Source organism: Lithobates pipiens, unplaced genomic scaffold, assembly GCF_037356315.1.
Source record: "Lithobates pipiens isolate NorthernLeopardFrog02 unplaced genomic scaffold, aLitPip1_a1.2 Scaffold_23, whole genome shotgun sequence".
NCBI classification, from domain to species: Eukaryota; Metazoa; Chordata; class Amphibia; order Anura; family Ranidae; genus Lithobates; species Lithobates pipiens.
The window spans coordinates 151,481,284-151,503,038 of NW_027507785.1; the positions used below are offsets into that span (position 1 = coordinate 151,481,284).

The 21,755-nt window shown below is 47.0% G+C and overlaps 1 protein-coding gene across 4 annotated transcripts in view; it reads left to right on the forward strand.

Annotated features, from left to right (window-relative positions):
• The window catches only part of TCF20 (transcription factor 20), a 437,268-nt gene that overhangs the window by 48,825 nt on the left and 366,688 nt on the right, over window positions 1–21,755 (forward strand). For all 4 annotated transcript variants that reach the window (XM_077452493.1, XM_077452492.1, XM_077452491.1 and 1 more), the window contains exon 3: window positions 15,173–20,525. In XM_077452493.1, coding sequence (XP_077308619.1) covers window positions 15,192–20,525 — 5,334 coding nt within the window. In that variant the 5' untranslated portion in view covers window positions 15,173–15,191. The remainder of the gene's footprint in view (window positions 1–15,172; window positions 20,526–21,755) is intronic.

Here is a 21,755-nt window from a genome sequence, read left to right on the forward strand (position 1 = left end):
ATTGTTCTTAAATTTAGGTCAAAGTGTATTCTGCTAAATTTCTTTGGTGAAAGTAAGGGCCGGTTCACACTGCAGGCGAGGCGACACCGACTTGCCTCGCCGCGACCTGCCGTGACCTCAGCGGCAACTTGCAGATGACTTCTGTATAGAAGTCAATGCAAGTCGCCCCGAGGTCGCCCAGAAGTAGTACAGGAACCTTTTTTCTGAGTCGGAGCGACTTGAGTCGCTCCTCTCAGAATGGTTCCATTGTACAGAACGGGGGCGACTTGCGAGAGCGAGGCGAGTCGTGTCGCCTCGCATCGCCCGCAGTGTGAACCGGCTCTAACCCAAATCATTGTATATTTTGTCTATGTGAAGGTTAGATTCCACAAACTATGGTGTATATATCTGAAAATGGATCAATCTTGATGTACTGATGGCCGATCTCATTGTTTTGAGTCCCAAAAATGCCAGGACGGTACAAATACCCCCTAAATGGCCCTTTGTCCAAGGTATTTAGTAAGAGGTATGGCGAGTTTGTGAAGTGTGTGTGTGTGTGTGTGTGTGTGTGTGTGTTTTTATTTTTTTTTTTTTTTTTTTAAGAAATAAAAAAAAATAAAAAAAAGTGAATTATTTATTTTTTTTAATTTTTTTTTTTTTCCTTCTCCTTTTTACATGCTGTCACCAATGCAGCACAGCGTTCTCATATAACTGGTGTGGCGGTGATCAGGGACACTGATTGCAGACAGTACAAAAAAAAAACTTTTATATACACACACATACTTTGCACACTGTCACCAGAGCAATAGTATACATTATAGTAACATTGTACTACTTTGGGCTAGTGATGTATTTCCTTGCTATAAGCAAGCATTTTACTGAATGTTTTTGTTTTGATTAGCTGTGATTGACCCTGTCTGTACCTTGTGATAAGACTGACCAATCATAAATAACTCAATTGTACACAATGAATGGCATGAAAGAAGCCATCCATTGTTTGAAACTGTCACGTGATGACTGTGCTTGGTCACATGGTACCAGCAGTGAGCTGGTACACTGACCAGTCATCGACTGTCTCGTGGACAGATCGCGCCAGTGTGCGATCAACAAGGATGTCCTGTGACGTTCACCCAGGTCGATGAGATTCCTGCCCATCCGTCATTTTGTTATAGGTTGGGCGGAAACTGATTAAAGTCTATTGGAGTGCCATTTACAATGAATGGTGTTGCAGTAATGCTTGTGTTTGTCAACATTGTCGTTGCATTGATTGCACTGATGTAAATGGCCCAAAGACTTTTTGCACACCTGGTATGTGTTGAGCTGATTAAAACTGAATGTTCAGCTGGGCTTTAAAGTGATTGTAAAACTTTGTGTTTTGTTATTTAAAAAAAAAGTCCTACTTGTCTCCACTGTGCAGTTCAGTTTTGCACAGAGTGGCCCCGGTCACCCCCTTCTGTGGTCCCTCCAGCAGTGCTATCAGCTTCTCCTCACATCGTATAACCCCATAGGAGAAGTGCTCTCCTGGGGGTTAACGTGCGGCCTGTGCTCCTGAGTCCAGCATTTGCATAAATTTGTGTAATAAATATATATAATATACACACACACTGCCTTGCGAAAGTATTTGGCCCCCCTTGAACTTTTCAAGCTTCAAACATAAAGATATAACATTTTTATTTTTTGTGAAGAATCACCAACAAGTGGGACACAATTGTGAAGTGGAACGAAATCTATTGGATTTTTGAAACTTTGAATGAAAAGTGGGGCGGGCAAAATTATTTGGCCCCCTTGCGTTAATACTTTGTAGAGCCACCTTTTGCTCCGAATACAGCTGCAAGTCGCTTGGGGTATGTCTCTATCAGTTTTGCACATCGAGAGACTGAAATTCTTGCCCATTCTTCCTTGCAAAACAGCTGGAGCTCAGTAAGGTTGGATGGAGAGCATTTGTGAACAGCAGTTTTCAGCTCTTTCCACAGATTCTCGATTGGATTCAGGTCTGGACTTTGACTTGCCCATTCTAACACCTGGATACGTTTATTTGTGAACCATTCCTTTGTAGATTTTGCTGTATGTTTGGGATCATTGTCTTGTTGGAAGATAAATCTCCGTCCCAGTTTCAGGTCTTTTGCAGACTCCAACAGGTTTTCATCCAGAATGGTCCTGTATTTGGCTGCATCCATCTTCCCCTCAATTTTAACCATCTTCCCTGTCCCTGCTGAAGAAAAGCAGGCCCAAACCATGATGCTGCCACCACCATGTTTGACAGTGGGGATGGTGTGTTGAGGGTGATGAGCTGTGTTGCTTTTACGCCAAACATATCGTTTTGCATTGTGGGCAAAAAGTTTGATTTTGGTGTGTCTCCCAGGTGGCTTGTGGCAAACTTTAGATGAGACTTTTTATGGATATCTTTGAGAAATGGCTTTCTTCTTGCCACTCTTCCATAAAGGCCACATTTGTACAGTGTACGACTGATTGTTGTCCTATGGACAGACTCTCCCACCTCAGCTGTAGTTCTCTGCAGTTCATCCAGAGTGATCATGGGCCTCTTGGCTGCATCTCTTATCAGTCTTCTCCTTGTCTGTGCTGAAAGTTTAGAGGGACGGCCAGGTCTTGGTAGATTTGCAGTGGTCTGATACTCCCTTCCATTTCAAAATGATCGCTTGCACAGTGCTCCTTGGGATGTTTAAAGCTTGGGAAATCTTTTTGTATCCAAATCCGGCTTTAAACTTCTCCACAACAGTATTACGGACCTGCCTGGTGTGTTCCTTGGTCTTCATGATGCTCTCTGCACTTTCAACAGAACCCTGAGACTATCACAGAGCAGGTGCATTTATACAGAGACTTGATTACACACAGGTGGATTCTATTTATCACCATCAGTCATTTAGGACAACATTGGATCATTCAGAGATCCTCACTGAACTTCTGGAGTGAGTTTGCTGTACTGAAAGTAAAGGGGCCGAATAATTTTGCACGCACCACTTTTCAGTTTATTTGCTAAAAAAGTTTAAAATATCCAATAGATTTCTTTCCACTTCACAATTGTGTCCCACTTGTTGGTGATTCTTCACAAAAAAATATTTTTTTTTAATCTTTGAAGCCTGAAATGTGGCAAAAGGTTGAAAGTTCAAGGGGGCCGAATACTTTCGCAAGGCACTGTATGTATGTATGTATGTATGTATGTATGTATGTAAATTTTGTAGTTGAACTGGATGGACTTGTGCCTTTTTTTTTTTTTTTTCCCCCCCAACCTGACTTTGTATGTAAATGCAGAATACAGGACTCGCCCCCGCGTCATCGGATTTGATTGACAGGAGCACAGCCATTGGCTCTTGCTGCTATCAATCTATCCAGTCAAGAGCCGAGAACCCACGCTGCTATGGGTTTGGACCAAACTTTATTAATTGGTTACAGCTCCTATACCAAATGCCTAAAGCGAGGGTTTTCGTTAACGGATGGCTATCAGACCCAATTTTTCTCGAGAGGGGCATAAGACAGGGGTGCCCCCTTTCACCGCTACTTTATGCCCTTGCAGTAGAACCATTGGCTATATCCAAAAGATTAAGCTTGAATATAACAGACCTAAGACAGGGATATTCCTGGGAAAAAATGGGCCTTTACGCAGATGATACCATACTCTCGCTGACCAGGGACCTTCATTACAAGCAGCATTAGCTATAATAGAGGAGATGGGTGGATACTCAGGACTATGCATCAACTGGGATAAATCTCAAATTCTTCCAGTGGATCACTTTCCCCTACCACTCGTAATTCCCGAACTACCCTTAACTATAGTATCACCGATTAAACACTTCATAGTTTCATAGATAGTAAGGTTGAATAAAGACACCAGTCCATCCAGTTCAGCCTGTGTGAGTGTCTACAATTGTCCCTATCCCTGTATGTTGCACACTCACATTGGTCCCTACCCTCAAGGAGCCCACAATCCAAGGTCCCCATTCATATTCTAGGGCCAACTTTTGGACAGAAGCCAATTAACCTACCTGCATGTCTTTGGATTGTGGGAGGAAACCGGAGTACCCGGAGGAAACCCACACAGGCACAGGGAGAACATGCAAACTCCAGGCAGGTAGTGTCGTGGTTGGGATTTGAACCAGTGACCCTTCTTACTGCTAGATGAGAGTGCTAACCACTACACCACTTGGGAGTGATGGTCACCAGAAGCCTTAAGGACTACATTTCCCTTAATGTAGAGCCCTTATTTGCAGTACTCAAATCCAAAACTCAGATCTGGTCAAGGCTACCTCCTAGGAGTGATGGGTAAAATCAGTATATAATAATTAAAATGATTATTCTACCTAAAAATTGTATATATATTTTGGCACAACCCCCCCACTTATAGCCCCCTCAAAATCTTTAAACAGAAGCTATCCTAAACTCTTTTGGGGTGGGCGGACAAAGTAAACATAAGTTAGCGTGACATTCTTAACCACTTGCTTACTGGGCACTTAAACCCCCCTCAGTCCCAGACCAATTTTCAGCTTTCAGTGCTCTCACATTTTGAATGACAATTACTCAGTCATGCAACACTGTAACCAAATGATTTTTTTGTCCTTTTCTTCATACCAATAGAGCTTTCTTTTGGTGGTATTTGATCACCTCTCGGTTTTTTATTTTCTGCGCTATAAATGAAAAAAGACCGAAAATTTTGAAAAAAAATGAATTTTTCTTCGTTTCTGTGACAAAATTTAGCAAATTAGCAATTTTTCTTCATAAATTTTGGCCACAATTTATACTACTACACATCTTTGGTAAAAATAACCCAAATTTTTGCATATTATATGATCTGTGTGAAATTTATAGAGTCTACAAGCTATGGTGCAAATCATAAAGATTTGCAAAAAAAGATCACATCTGATGTACTAAGGCCTATCTCCATTCTTGAGACCCTAACAAGCCAGGAAAGTACAAATGCCCCCCAAATGACCCCTTTTTGGAAAGTAGACATTCCAATGTATTTAGTAAGAGGCATGGTTAGTTATTTTAAGTTGTCATTTTTTCCCATAATTCTTTGCAAAATTACGATTTTTTTTTTTTTTTTTTCACAAAATTTTCATTGTAATAGCTTATTTCTCCCACACGGAATGTGCATACCACAAATAACACCCCAAAATACATTCTGCTACTCCTCCTGAGTATAACGATACCACATGTGTGAGACTTTTACACAGCCTGACCACATGCAGAGGCCTGATTTATTGCACAGATGTGCAGATTTGTTGCACGGATGGGCACTGCTGAGGCGGCACAGATGGGCACTGCTGAGGCGGCACAGATGGGCACTGCTGAGGCGGCACAGATGGGCACTGCTGAGGCGGCACAGATGGGCACTGCTGAGGCGGCACAGATGGGCACTGCTGAGGCGGCACAGATGGGCACTGCTGAGGCGGCACAGATGGGCACTGCTGGGTCGGCACAGATGGGCACTGCTGGGTCGGCACAGATGGGCACTGCTGGGTCGGCACAGATGGGCACTGCTGGGTCGGCACAGATGGGCACTGCTGGGTCGGCACAGATGGGCACTGCTGGGTCGGCACAGATGGGCACTGCTGGGTCGGCACAGATGGGCACTGCTGGGTCGGCACAGATGGGCACTGCTGGGTCGGCACAGATGGGCACTGCTGGGTCGGCACAGATGGGCACTGCTGGGTCGGCACAGATGGGCACTGCTGGGTCGGCACAGATGGGCACTGCTGGGTCGGCACAGATGGGCACTGCTGGGTCGGCACGGATGGGCACTGATTTATTGCACGGATGGGCACTGATTTATTGCACGGATGGGCACTGATTTATTGCACGGATGGGCACTGATTTATTGCACGGATGGGCACTGCTGAGGCGGCACAGATGGGCACTGCTGAGGCGGCACAGATGGGCACTGCTGAGGCGGCACAGATGGGCACTGCTGAGGCGGCACAGATGGGCACTGCTGAGGCGGCACAGATGGGCACTGCTGGGGCGGCACAGATGGGCACTGCTGGGGCGGCACAGATGGGCACTGCTGGGTCGGCACTGCTGGGTCGGCACAGATGGGCACTGATTTATTGCACGGATGTGCACTGATTTATTGCACGGATGTGCACTGCTGAGGCGGCAGATGGGCACTGCTGAGGCGGCAGATGGGCACTGCTGAGGCGGCAGATGGGCACTGCTGAGGCGGCAGATGGGCACTGCTGAGGCGGCAGATGGGCACTGATGGGTCGGCACAGATGGGCACTGATGGGTCGGCACAGATGGGCACTGATGGGTCGGCACAGATGGGCACTGATTTATTGCACGGATGTGCACTGCTGAGGCGGCAGATGGGCACTGCTGAGGCGGCAGATGGGCACTGATTTATTGCACGGATGTGCACTGATTTATTGCACGGATGGGCACTGCTGAGGCGGCAGATGGGCACTGCTGAGGCGGCACAGATGGGCACTGCTGAGGCGGCACAGATGGGCACTGCTGAGGCGGCACAGATGGGCACTGCTGAGGCGGCACAGATGGGCACTGATTTATTGCACGGATGTGCACTGATTTATTGCATGGATGTGCACTGCTGAGGTGGCAGATGGGCACTGCTGAGGTGGCAGATGGGCACTGCTGAGGTGGCAGATGGGCACTGCTGAGGTGGCAGATGGGCACTGCTGAGGTGGCAGATGGGCACTGCTGAGGTGGCAGATGGGCACTGCTGAGGCGGCACAGATGGGCACTGATGGGTCGGCACAGATGGGCACTGATGGGTCGGCACAGATGGGCACTGATGGGTCGGCACAGATGGGCACTGATTTATTGCACGGATGTGCACTGCTGAGGTGGCAGATGGGCACTGCTGAGGTGGCAGATGGGCACTGCTGAGGCGGCAGATGGGCACTGCTGAGGCGGCACAGATGGGCACAGATGGGCACTGATTTATTGCACGGATGTGCACTGATTTATTGCACGGATGTGCACTGCTGAGGTGGCAGATGGGCACTGCTGAGGTGGCAGATGGGCACTGCTGAGGTGGCAGATGGGCACTGCTGAGGCGGCTGATGGGCACTGCTGAGGCGGCTGATGGGCACTGCTGAGGCGGCTGATGGGCACTGCTGAGGCGGCTGATGGGCACTGCTGAGGCGGCTGATGGGCACTGCTGAGGCGGCTGATGGGCACTGCTGAGGCGGCAGATGGGCACTGCTGAGGCGGCAGATGGGCACTGCTGAGGCGGCAGATGGGCACTGATGAGGCGGCAGATGGGCACTGCTGAGGCGGCACAGATGGGCACTGATGGGTCGGCACAGATGGGCACTGATTTATTGCACGGATGTGCACTGCTGAGGCGGCACAGATGGGCACTGCTGAGGCGGCACAGATGGGCACTGCTGAGGCGGCACAGATGGGCACTGCTGAGGCGGCACAGATGGGCACTGCTGAGGCGGCACAGATGGGCACTGCTGAGGCGGCACAGATGGGCACTGCTGAGGCGGCACAGATGGGCACTGCTGAGGCGGCACAGATGGGCACTGCTGAGGCGGCACAGATGGGCACTGCTGAGGCGGCACAGATGGGCACTGCTGAGGCGGCACAGATGGGCACTGCTGAGGCGGCACAGATGGGCACTGATTTATTGCACGGATGTGCACTGATTTATTGCACGGATGGGCACTGATTTATTGCACGGATGGGCACTGCTGAGGCTGCACGGATGGGCACTGCTGAGGCGGCACAGATGGGCACTGCTGAGGCGGCACAGATGGGCACTGCTGAGGCGGCACAGATGGGCACTGCTGAGGCGGCACAGATGGGCACTGCTGAGGCGGCACAGATGGGCACTGCTGAGGCGGCACAGATGGGCACTGCTGAGGCGGCACAGATGGGCACTGCTGAGGCGGCACAGATGGGCACTGCTGAGGCGGCACAGATGGGCACTGCTGAGGCGGCACAGATGGGCACTGCTGAGGCGGCACAGATGGGCACTGCTGAGGCGGCACAGATGGGCACTGCTGAGGCGGCACTGATGGGCACTGCTGAGGCGGCACTGATTTATTGCACGGGTGGGCACTGATTTATTGCACGGGTGGGCACTGCTGAGGCGGCACGGGTGGGCACTGCTGAGGCGGCACGGGTGGGCACTGCTGAGGCGGCACGGGTGGGCACTGGCAGGGTAGATCTGGGCACAGGTCGGGTTTTTATAAGTTTACTGTCACTTCACACACTCACAAAAACCTTCGGTCTCCTCACACGCTATCGCTGTGTGAGGAGACACGTTCGGCAATGGGTGATCTCATTTGTTTACATTTGAGATCATCACCCATTGGAGGAGGCGATCGCGCTGTAAACGGCCGCTGTGATTGGCCGTTTACAGCGATCTGTGATTGGCTGTGTCCAGCGGACACGGCCAACACAGATTTTCCCCGATGCGCGCTCCCGGGAGCGCGCGGGGAACTCTTAACCAGTTGCCGACCGCCGCACGCCGATGTACGTCGGTAGAATGGCACGGGCAGGCATAAGGACATACATGTACGTCCCTTGCCTCCCGCGGGTCGGGGGCCCGATCGGGCCCCCGCCCGGTGCCTGCGGCGGTCGGTTTTCGTCCGGGAGCGATCCGGGACGAGGGGGCGGCCATTCATTCATGGCCACCCCCTCGCGATCGCTCCCGACGAATAGAAATCCCCGGTGACATCACTTCCTCTCCTGTAATGTAAACACAGGAGAGGAAGTGATGTATTCTCTCCTCCGTGTCGGTATTTTTCGTTCCGACACGGAGGAGAGCGGATCGGTGAGTTGCACCAACACTCTACACACACAGTAGAACATGCCAGGCACACTCACACCCCCCCTTTACCCCCCGATCACCCCCCCAATTACCCCTGCCCCCCAGTCACAGTGACACCAATGTCATTTTTTTTTGCATTGGTGTCATTTGTGACTGTAATAACTGTTAGGGCAGTTAGAGTTAGCCCCCTTTAGTTCTAATGTACCCCCCTAACCCCCCCAATAAAGGTTTAACCCCGTGATCACCCCCCGTCGCCAGTGTCACTAAGGCTGGGTTCACATTGCAGCGGTTTATGAGAACGAATGTGATTCGCACCGCACTGCAGTGCAAATCACATCCGATCTCTGTGCGATTCGAGTTCAGCCATTCGCCGCACCCGCCACACCCGCCGCACCCGCCGCAAATTCGCACGGGACCCTTTTTTTGGCCCGCAGCAGAATCGGATCGCATGGGTGTTCACACCATGCGATCGAGTTTGCAGATCGCACTGCGATATGCGAACTGATCTGGGGGTGTCAGTAACATTTCACTGACACTCCCAGCAGTTCGCATAGGGCAGTGTGAACTGCCGCCGGGAGGCATGCGATGCGGGAACCCGCCGCGGATTCGCGCCGTTTCCGCATCGCTCCAGTGTGAACCCAGCCTAATAAGCGATCATTTTTCTGATCGCCGTATTAGTGTCACAGGTGACGCTAGTTAGGCAGGTAGGTATTTAGGTTCGCCGCAGCTTTTTATAGCGCCAGGGACCCCCATATACTACCGCATAAAGCCCCCTGATTGCCCCCTAGTTAACCCTTTCACCAGTGATCACCATATAACTGTTACAGGTGACGCTGGTTGGTTAGTTATTTTTTTTATAGTTTCAGGGCACCCGCCATTTATTACCTAATAAAGGTTTAACCCCCTGATCACCCGGCGGGTGTCATTTGTGACTAATAACTGTTAGGGCAGTTAGGGTTAGCCCCCTTTAGTTCTAAGGTACCCCCCTAACCCCCCCAATAAAGGTTTAACACCGTGATCACCCCCCGTCGCCAGTGTCACTAAGGCTGGGTTCACATTGCAGCGGTTTATGAGAACGGATGTGATTCGCACCGCACTGCAGTGCAAATCACATCCGATCTCTGTGCGATTCGAGTTCAGCCATTCGCCGCACCCGCCGCAAATTCGCACGGGACCCTTTTTTGGCCCGCAGCAGAATCGGATCGCATGGGTGTTCACACCATGCGATCCGAGTTTGCAGATCGCACTGCGATATGCGAACTGATCTGGGGGTGTCAGTAACATTTCACTGACACTCCCAGCAGTTCGCATAGGGCAGTGTGAACTGCCGCCGGGAGGCATGCGATGCGGGAACCCGCCGCGCATTCGTGGCGTTCCCGCATCGCTCCAGTGTGAACCCAGCCTAATAAGCGATCGTTTTTCTGATCGCTGTATTAGTGTCACAGGTGACGCTAGTTAGGCAGGTAGGTATTTAGGTTCGCTGCAGCTTTTTATAGCGCCAGGGACCCCCATATACTACCGCATAAAGCCCCCTAATTGCCCCCTAGTTAACCCTTTCACCAGTGATCACCATATAACTGTTACAGGTGACGCTGGTTGGTTAGTTATTTTTTTATAGTTTCAGGGCACCCGCCATTTATTACCTAGTCTCACTAGTGTACCCCTAAATTTAGGGGTGTCTACTTTCCAAAATGGGGTCATTTGGGGGGGGTTTGTGCCATCTTGGCATTTTATGGCCTTCAAAACTGTAACGCCCTTAGAAAGCCTGAAGGCGGTGCTTGGTTTTCGGGGCCCCATACGCGGCTAGGCTCCCAAAAAGTCCCACATATGTGGTATCCCCATACTCAGGAGAAGCAGCAGAATTTATTTTGGGGTGTCATTTCACATATGCCCATGGCATGCATGAGCAATATATCATTTAGTGACAACTTTGTTAAAAAAAAAAAAAAAAAAAGTTTAATTTTCCCGCAACTTGTGGCAAAATATAAAATATTCCATGAACTCAACATGCCTCTCAGCAAATAGCTTGGGGTGTCTACTTTCTAAAATGGAGTCATTTGTGGGGGTTTTGTGCCATCTTGGCATTTTATGGCCTTCAAAACTGTAATAGGTAGTGAGAAGTGAACTCAAAAATTTACGCCCTTAGAAAGCCTGAAGGCGGTGCTTGGTTTTCGGGGCCCCGTACGCGGCTAGGCTCCCAAAAAGTCCCACATATGTGGTATCCCCATACTCAGGAGAAGCAGCAGAATTTATTTTGGGGTGTCATTTCACATACGCCCATAGCATGTGTGAGCAATATATCATTTAGTGACAACTTTGTGTAAAAAAAAAAATATATATATATTTTTTTGTCATTATTCAATCGCTTGAGGCAAAAAAATAAAATATTCAATGGGCTCAACATGCCTCTTATCAATTTCCTTAGGGGGTCTACTTTCCAAAATGGGGTCATTTGGGGGGGTTTTGTACTGCCCTGCCATTTTAGCACCTCAAGAAATGAGATAGGCAGTCGTAAACTAAAAGCTGCGTAAATTCCAGAAAACGTACCTTAGTTTGTAGATGTGACAACTTTTGCGCAAACCAATAAATATACAATTATTGACTTTTTTTTTTTACCAAAGACATGTGGCTGAATACATTTTGGCCTAAATGTATGACTAAAATTGAGTTTATTGGATTTTTCTAATAACAAAAAGTAGAAAATATCATTTTTTTTCAAAATTTGCGGTCTTTTTACGTTTATATCGCAAAAAATAAAAATCGCAGAGGCAATCAAATACCATCAAAAGAAAGCTCTATTTGTGGGAAGAAAAGGACGCAAATTTTGTTTGGGTACAACATTGCATGACCGCGCAATTACCAGTTAAAGCAGCGCAGTGCCAAAGTGTAAAAAGACCTCTGGTCATTTACCAGCAAAATGGTCCGGTCTGAAAGTGGTTAAAGGGGACGACGTCAATAGACGTAGTCCCGGAAATTGAGATCCGCGCTGTAGACGTCTTTTTACTATAGCGCGGATCTCAAGTGGTTAAAAAAAACATGATGGGGGGGGGGGGGGGGGTTGCTCCCTCCTAGATTTCCAAGATTACTATCCAGCTTCACAACTTTCACACCTGTATTTGAATGCCATAGAGGTCCAAAGTTATAGAACTTTAGTATGTGATAAACCAGGTAACCCACTATAAAATTGATCACAGATCCACACTCACACCCCACTATGGTTTAACAGACACTTACCTGAGCTAAGCACTGTTCCAGATCCGATGCTATGGGCTTCGTATAGCAGGGGTTGACAAATTCGCTTTGATTTTAGGAGACAGGTTTTTTTTTTTTTTTTTTTTTTTTTTTTTGAGTGGTATGGATTGTCGGCTCCCGGGATAAGGCCACTTATTTTCACCCATCCCCAACGCACAACAGAGCACCCAGTCAACTCCATTGAAACGCTGTTACATCAGGGTTATGGGCTGACCAGAAAGAGTAAGGCTGGCAACAGATGGAACTGGCTGGCACTGGCAGGTGGCACCGGTTGGTGGTGGCAGGTGGCACTGGTTGGTGGTTGCAGGTGGTATTGATTGGCGGTGGCACTGGCAGATGCCACTGATTGGCGCTGGCAGGTGGCACTGGCAGGTTTCACATGGAGCACTCTGTTACTGAAATGTAACAGAGGAGCTGTCAGAATTGAGCTTAATGTCGGAATGGGCGGTACCCAGCCGGTGTGTGAAACTGACAAGTAACAGAGGCGGATATGTCAGATTGGAGCTTGATGTCGGGGTGGGCGGGTCCCGACCAGGGTGGGCAGGACTCAGCAGCTATCAAACACCAGCCAACGATTGGGCTGCTTAAGAAAAGGGGTGGGGCCACATACACGTAGCGGCCCGCCCAGATTCCATTGGCTGGTGTTTGATAGCTGCTGGGTCCCGCTCACCCCGACATCAAGCTGAAATCTGACAGATCCTCCTCTCTCCATTGCTTGTCAGTTTCACACACTTAGCGCGGCGACGCTGAGTGTGGAGGAGGGAGGACGACGGCAGTCAGTGTTAATGCTGCTGCATGTCTGGGGCATCAATAGTGAGTGGGCTGGTGGCAGCTTAGGTGCCAGGTTGCGATTTCTGGTCGCAGTGGCGACCTGGGGTTTGTCGAGCCCTGTCGTATAGTATAATATACTTGTCCCAAGTCATGTCAGAGAATGGAGCAAAAAATTTTTCAAACACTTAAAGTAGAATTCTTGCTTCCAAATCATTTACTGTTTAGATACCTGCATCTTAGACATGCAGTCCAAACAGTCTATCAGTATTGCCAGCACACGTGACACCCCAACCCCCCCCCCCCCCCCGTCCTTAATATCCTTTTTGAGTTGGATCCGACTAAGTTTATATCTAATCTATACTATTTTCTCAGACTTCAAAGGGCGAACAGTTACCAAGGCAGCTAAGATTGTATTGGAACAAGATGAGGGATTCATAGGTGACAGACTGGGAGGAAATATTGGAAGGAGTCAAGAAAGCATCCCTGAAAATATCCAACAGACTGACACAACTGTACATTAAACACTCTGCATATCTAACACCACTAAGACTAGCCAAGTTCCAACCCACGAGATGTCCACTGTGTCCTCTGTGCACACTGGCTCTGGGTCATTTTACCATTTGATATTGAGTTGCCCAAACATACAGACCTACTGGATGCAGGTGGTCCACTTTCTCGATGACAATATGGGCTCCTCAGTGGTCCTTGACCCAAAGCTATGCATACTGGGCTTACTGCCTGACACGGAAGTAGAGCAATACCAAGCTACATTCATGTATGAGACTTTATTCATAGTACAAAAAGTCGTGGCCAAGGTATGGATGCAGGCATTACCCCTACAATCCAGAGATGGAAGAAAGAGAAATCGATGATGCTCTTCCATGTAGGAAGATGAGATATACTCACAGAGGCTGTACACAAAAATACTCCAGAGTCTGGGATAGATGGCTGGAGGATGGTGAAACATGTACCTAATCAACCCGCACGATCTGTATTTAGAAATACAGATATTGTAAATCTGTTATGGCTATTGCACACACTGTATAATTTTAGTAAATTTATGTTGAATGTACCTGTGTTTAACATGTTTGTATCTCAGTTGTGTTATTTTCCATTTAAAAAAAGAGCTGAGAACCCCAGGCAGAGGCGCTAGCGGAACAGTCACTGTCGGACCTTTTCACCTCAATGCATAGGATGCATTGAGGTGAAAAACACGTGGGTTTACAACCCCTTTAAGTTGATGGGCAGTAAGACCAGTGAGATGATACCTGCCATGTTGTATCCTGTGACTAAGCTAATGTACAGCAGCACAATTGAGTGGTAGTAAAAATTAACATAATTATGGTGCAAAAAAGGTATTGAGACTCTATCCACATATGACCCCTAGTAGTTAAAACCAAAACTGCCTATGAAATAACTAAATATAATACATGAACAGTCTATGCATAAGCCCAGGGATGGATGAAAGTCCACTTATATGGCATCTAAAGTTCATAGGATTGCATAGGAAAGGTATAATGCTTCAGTAGGCAGCTCCACCTGAGACGGGAACAATTCTTAAAGTACGAAGGAAACACAAGGGGATGCCAACTAAGTACATCATTGATAGGTATTTAAAGTTAAAATGCCAAATACAAACTCGCAAGCATGGAATCAAAGGGGTGTGTCTGCAGCCATAATAGAAGCCAGTCTGAATGAATGAAATACTTATATAGCGCACAATGCGAACTGAATCGCCTCTAGTAACCTCATGTAGCATCTCGCAGTGTGCTTATCAATTGGAAAGCTGATTCAGCCAATTCTGGAAGTCGGAAGATCCAGAGAATTTAGAATGCAGAGACTGCTTTGGGCTGACTGGTGGCTATGGTAAAGTGTTTCCATCTTTGGCTCCTTTCTCAAGCCAATATTTTTGTTGGTTGGTTTGAGAAAGGAGACAATAAAAGCTCTGAAATGCAATAACATGTTTTAAGGTGGTTCTTCCAGGATTGGCTGATTTGGCTTTCCAACTGACAGGCACGCTGCTAGCCCACTACATGTGGTTCCTCCAGGCAGACTGGCTGCCTGGAGCAACCACTGTTATAGCTGCAGATAAGCTCTTTTGATTTTTGGCCTTCAGAGTTTCTATTTGGTGTTTTTAACTTTATTAAATACCTATTAATGCTGCACTTGGCACCACTTAGTGTTCCAGTTGTGGTGTAGTGCTTTGAAAAAATGCTTGAAAATTTCTATGTAAGATGACCATTTTGCATACATAGAAGGCTTACATTTTCCTCTAGACCCACATGCTGGGTATGGCAACGGGACCACCACTTTGGACGGATTGTTTTTGAGCAGTATAGCTTTTAAAGATTTACTTAACTGAATGTGATTTTAATATTTGAAACTTTTCAAATGATTAAATCTGTCTTACAGGGAGGAAGAGCTCCAAGCCATGCAGTCTTTCCGAGAACAAAGCAGTTACCACGGCGGTCAACAAACTTACCCACCAGAAGCTCATGGTCCTTCAAGGGTAGAAGAGTATAGCCCCAGACAGCAGGCACAGATGTTTCAAGGTAGCTATGGAGGTCGCAGAGGAACAGGCACCCCTTCTGCAGCGACTCCAGGGGAAAATTCCAGCTTACAAAGTTGCCAAGCTTATCGTAAAGATTCTGGAGATTTCTATTACTTGGGCAACAAGGAAGGAAGTGCAACTGGGAGCCAGGCACCCCAGCGTCGACCTTCAGGACCTGTGCAGAATTATGGACCTCCACAAGGAAGTAATAGTAGTGGCAGCACAGGCTTTGGCGTTCATTATGGAAGAGAGGGGCATCACAGTCAATTTTCAGGTCAGCATTCAACAGCCAGCATTTCCCAATACTCGCAGGATTTTCCAGGATCGTTTTCTCCTAGTGGAGGCCAGTATCAGTCTCATGTTCCTACCCAACAGCTGAGACAACAACTTTATCAGTCACATCACCCCATTTCTCAGTCTGCCAACACATCTGCATCTACCGGGGCATCACATCTGCAGCAAATGCAGCGCTCTGCTGCAATTAGTTCTTCAGTTGGATACCCACTAAGAATGGGTCAGTATGGACAACATTATCAGTCTTCTGCAGCTTCTTCTACTTCCTATCCCCCTCAGAGGTTTGGACAATCTGGAACAAACTATGAGGGCTACAGCCCAGGGAGTACAAGCTCTTCATATGAGAGTCCTATATCCGGATCGTCATATGGCACTCAACAGCAAGGGTTTAGTAGCTACAGCCAGCATTTTAAAAACTTTGAAACAACTAAAATAACCCAGGGGGGGAATCAGGGACAGCAACAGCAGAGTCCTCATGCAATGCAGTTTTCAAACTCTTCTAAATTATTAACACAAAGCCAAGCTGGACAATTTAACCAGTCTGAAGTTCCTGTGCGATCACCTATGCAGTTCCAGCAGAATTTTAGCCCCATATCCAATCCATCTCCAGCTGCTTCAGTTGTGCAATCACCAGGCTGCAGTTCGACACCCTCCCCTTTAATGACTAGCGGGGAAAATATTCAGTGCAGTCAAGGAAATGTACAACACCCACCCAGAAACCGTATATTGCCAATGATGCCCCAGCTGAGTCCTAACACACAGATTGGAAATTATAAAAGTTTTGGTGCGGAAGGTCATCCAGACAAACGTTTAACAGATCCAGGTCTTAGTAGCCTTAGTGCACTCAGTAGCCAAGTAGCTAACTTGCCTAACACGGTTCAGCATATGTTACTTTCTGATGCTCTGGCACCTAATAAGAAGGGGTCTAAACGAACTTCTAGGAAGACGGACAGCTGTGCCAACTCAGAAACTTCATCCCAAGCTGAAGAACAGCTAAAGTCTCCAATGACAGAGTCTTTGGATGGCAGCTGCTCTAGTAGTTCAGGAGATCCAGGCGAAAGGGTAAGGCAGCTTAGTGGCCAGAGCACCAGCTCAGAAGCTGGTTATAAGGGACCTCTTTCAGAAAAACCAGCATCCCCTGTACAGAGTTGGCAGAATGAACCTTCAGCAAAGACAGCAGATCAGGAACCTGACACAGTTCCTGAACCTGCAGAGTCATTTCAGGAAGTTCCAAAACCCAGTGAGAAGTCAGTCGGGGTAATTGTTTCAATAGAAACTGTGACAAACAGGTTGGAGAAAGTAGTTGATGAAGTTCCAAAGCAAATTGATGAGTCAGCAGTAGAGTCAAACTTGCCTGAAACTAAGGAAACTGAAAACAGTTGCCCTGGCGGCCAAAATGGAGAATCCAGTGCTTGTGATTCTGTGTCTACTACAGCAACCAATATATCTCAAATCGAATCGTCTAGATCTCCTGTTAGTGCTGGGTTTGGCATAAAAGAAGCACCCACAAATTCCAAACATACCACAAATTTGCCCCAAAACACCAAAAATCCAGAGAGTGCAAATTTTGGCACTCAAAGTGATCGAAAACCTGGAAGAAATGAGAAGTTTCCCAGTTTATTACAGGAGGTCTTGCAAGGCCATCATCAGCAGGAAGGAAGATATGCTAGAAGCACACAAGAACACCCAGCAGGTGTAGGAAATTCAGAAGTAGTATTAAGATCCAATGTTCTTACAAGCCAGGCAAATGAGCAGTCTAATCGCAACACTCTTGGGAAAAATTCAGCACCTTATTTAGAAGCATCACACTGGGGTCAGTGGGAAAGGAAATCCACTGCAGAAGCAAAACCTATAAATTTAGATTTTTCTACAGCCAGAAAGTTTGAGGCAGATGTGCCAGCCACTTCCCATGAACAGAGTAGTGGTCCCTCTGAAAGAAGGTCTGTTATTTGTGACATTTCCCCATTAAGGCAAATTGTGCGTGAACCCAGTAGCTCTTATGTTAGCGCTGCACAAGAGAGGCCACCAGATGGCAGACCTGGACAGTCAGTTATCCTACCTAGTGGAATGTTAACCTTGGAAAAATCCAATTGCTTAGGTAGTATAGCCAAAGTGGAAGATGTTGAATCCCCAAAAGTGCACAGAAAGCGAACAGAGCACTGCATGTCATACAGCACCAAAGATTCTGTCAGGGGAAGTGCCAGTCCAAGATCTATCACATATGATCCAAACCAGGATTATAGTTCCCATAATAGCCGGGTGTCGAATCCTAAAAGAGGAACTGGAAGAGTGGGCTCTAGAGGGAGATCGCCTGCACAAACTCAAGATCTTGGTGATAAGCTGAAAATGTCTCCAGGCAGAAGTCGAGGTCCAACAGATATTCCTCACATGAATTCAACGGTGTGTCTTTCAGAGCGAGCTAGCAGAGAAGCTTTATACTCTGCTTTTTTTCAGAATACAGAGGGCTCTACCTTAGGTTACCATTCAAATTCTAGATCCAGTTCCTATGGGGAACCTCATCCAGCCTTCACGTCTCCTTTACATTACAAAAGACAAATGTACCAACAAGAAGAATATAAAGAATGGCTGGGAAGTTCAGCTCAGGCTATACTGTCAGCCTCACAACATCGTCAAGAATTGCAGAGGAAAAGCCCCAGACAGGAATCATTTCATGTTTGCAGTCCAGGTAGAAATGAAAATGAGGGAATGGGTTATAGTCAGGCAAGTTCATACCATGAAACCAGCAACATAGACTATAGTCGACAGCTGCGCATGAGTGAAAGCACTCCATCTAATTTGATGAATGTAGAGATGAAACGAAATAGCCAAAAGACTCCTCCTGGAGACTCTGCTACCTGGCATTTGGGACACCAAGCTTCTTCAACAAAGAAGGTAGGAGCTCCAGTAGTTGCAAATCAAAAGGCATTTGGCCCAAATAGGGAATCTGAACCACATGGTGGTAGATCTGGAGAATCAACTGAGCATCCCCAACAAGGTTGCAGTGCGCATCGGCCAACAGGTACTGAGGAAGTATCACACCACAACCCTCTAATTATGAGAAGACGAGTACGCTCCTTCATTTCTCCGATACCCAGCAAAAGACTGTTTCCTGATGATAAAGGTAGATCTGCTCATGATACTTCAAAAGATGGTCCTGAAAAAATACCTGCTGCCCATGTGGTGTCATTGGATGCTGACACTGGGTTTTCAGTCATGACTGAAGAGTCAACCAAACCTGCTTCTGAACAGAGAAGTCCCACTGCAGTGTCATTATCAAGTCCAACAAAAACAAAAATTCTGCCTCCTCGCAAGGGAAGGGGCCTCAAGCTTGAAGCTATAGTGCAAAAAATTACATCGCCTAATATTCGTCGAATTACAATTCCATGCTCATCAGAAGGTTCCACTGAACCTGTAACACTTGATGATATTTTATCCCTAAAGGGTAAAGGACCAGATGGGGGTAATGGAGCTGTGCAGGAGGTGACCGAAAGAACGGTTAATGATCTTCCAAGTATTTCCTGCAACGATGAAATAAAAATAAAGGGCCTTTCACCAAAGTCTATAAATGTGTGGACTGTCAATGATAAACAAATTAAAAAGGAAACCGATGAACACTCATATGAAAACACAGAACTGCCACAAAGTTCAAGCATCATACAGTCATCATCAAATGCCTTTATAAACACAAGGGGAAATTCTCCAGCATTTGAACCAAAATGCCCTTTACAACAAGTTCAGCAATGTGAATTAGTAGATAAAGATATGCTTGCAGGTGGACCTTGTCCAGTTATCCCTAAACAGGATGTTGTACCTCCAAAAGGATATTTTCCATCTGGAAAAAAGAAAGGTCGTCCTGTTGGAAGTGTTAATAAGCAGAAAAAACAGCTTCAGCAGCAGGCTCCGCAACTGCTCCAGGAACAGCAGGCTCTGCCAACTATTACAGATGGGTTAACATCTCCTTTCCCTGGTCCTCCTACACAAGAAATTCTACAATTATCAGAGCAGCAGTTTGAGTCAGAGCCTAAATCAAAAAGAAGGCGCAGAGAGAGAAGGAAAGCAACAGGAACCACAAGGAGAAGAAGAGGTAGACAAACTGCCCATATAGTTGCCCCCGTGGAACCAGAGATCAAATTAAAATATGCCAGCCAAACAATTGATAAAACTGAGACCAAAGCCAAGTCTTTCTTTCCCTATATTCATGTGGAAAACAAAGAAGAATTAGGTTTGTCTTGTGTTATTATCAATGCTGAAGATGAAGAACAGCGGTGGAAAAAATTGACATCTGTACGCAAGGGTCAGAGGTCCACATCACCACAACCTACCGAAAGCAAAGCTCTTCCAATTTCAAGCTTTATGGTACAAGGACCAATTGTTACAGAATCTGCATCTGTAGGACATCTTGTTTGTTGCTTTTGTGGCAAGTGGGCTAACTACAAGAACCTTGGAGATTTGTTTGGCCCGTTTTATACCCAGGAATATGCATCTACACTATCCAAGAACCCACCACCCAAAAAATCTGTGGAAACCCCTAAGAAAGTCAAAGTTAGGCACAAGGATGCTTCAGATGGCTCAAAATCTGATTCGGATGAAGATGAACCTCAGCAAGTGAGGGAACAGCGCAGCTTACCTGCTCATCCTCGTTTTAAACGTCGAAATCGTTCAGGAGACTGTGCCTCATCTAGACATGCTGTACCATCACGCAGAAAGACCACTGACTCTTGTGAACTGAATTCATTGGACTCTAGTGGAACATCGACTGCAGAAGGAATTTCTGACCAAGGTTTTCAGATTCCCCAACTACCTCTTGACAGCAATGAATTCTGGATGCATGAAGGATGTGTCCTCTGGGCCAATGGTGTCTACTTAGTCTGTGGCCGGTTGTATGGTTTGCAAGAGGCTCTTGACATTGCCAGAGAAATGGTAAGTTGAGTGAAATACTTGTATAACTATGCTAGCTGTATCAAAAGGAATTACAATAGAATTTCTATTCACTATGTGCATTCACATAAAGGGCAACTAGTGCAATTTGTGTAGCATGAATCTGCCTTTACCTTCTTTCAGGTTATGCACCGTAGGCCAGGCAGAATTGTATTTGATTGCAGTGATTTGTCAGCACTAGGAGCTTATGTAGATTGCGGTCTCAGTCGAATAAGGAAATCTGAAACTTTGGCTGCTGAAATGTTTCAGTATGATATATTGAGGTCACAGGCCATATATTGGAGGTTGTAGGATTTACAAAACTGGTGAAAAATGTGGGTGTTTGAGAGCTAAAGAAAAGTTGACATATATTTAAATGGTTGAAGTTCCATGTTTGTGCCTAAGGCTGGGTTCACACTGCTGCGGCTACGAGAACCGGATGTGATTCGCAGTGCAAATCACATCCGATATCTGCGATGTGAGTTCAGCCATACAGATAGTATGGCTGAATTCGCATCGCACCCGCCCCAAACTCGCACATGACCTTTTTTTGGTCTGCAGCAGAATCGGATCGTATGGGTGTTCACACCATGCGATCCGATTCCTGTCAGAGTTTGCAGATCGCACTGCGATATGCGAACTGATCTGGGGGTGTCATTAACGTTTCACTGACACTCCCAGCAGTTCGCATAGGGCAGTGTGAACTGCCCCCGGGAGGCATGCGATGCGGGAACCCGCCGCGGATTTGCGGCGTTCCCGCATCGCTGCAGTGTGAACCCAGCCTAAGTGAGGACATTTGTGTCAATTTAAAAAGGGGGGGTAAGTGTTCTTGTACAGTAGCTTATGCTTAGGAATTCATATTGATCATGTCATATAATCTTAAATGTATAATTGCGCTGTGTCACAGGCAAGGTCTTCTAAACTTGGCCACTGCTTGGTAGAAGAAAGGAGGATGGATTCTTGAGGAGGAAACCTATGGCTAGGTTCACACGTCTAGCTGCGGTTTGCAGCCTATAGTCTGGTGCGCTCTTGTTCATGTGCACCTGAACCAAACGCAAAATCACACAGGACTCTTTTAAAACGGACCGTACCGCCCCACACGTTTGAACCTTCTTTAAAGCTGGCTAGGTTTGCATGTTATGCAGATTGGATGCAGTACAAAACACATTGCATATATGTGAACCAAGCCTTAAGCTTTCTATGCATAAAGAAATGCGGCAATGATTATCTCTG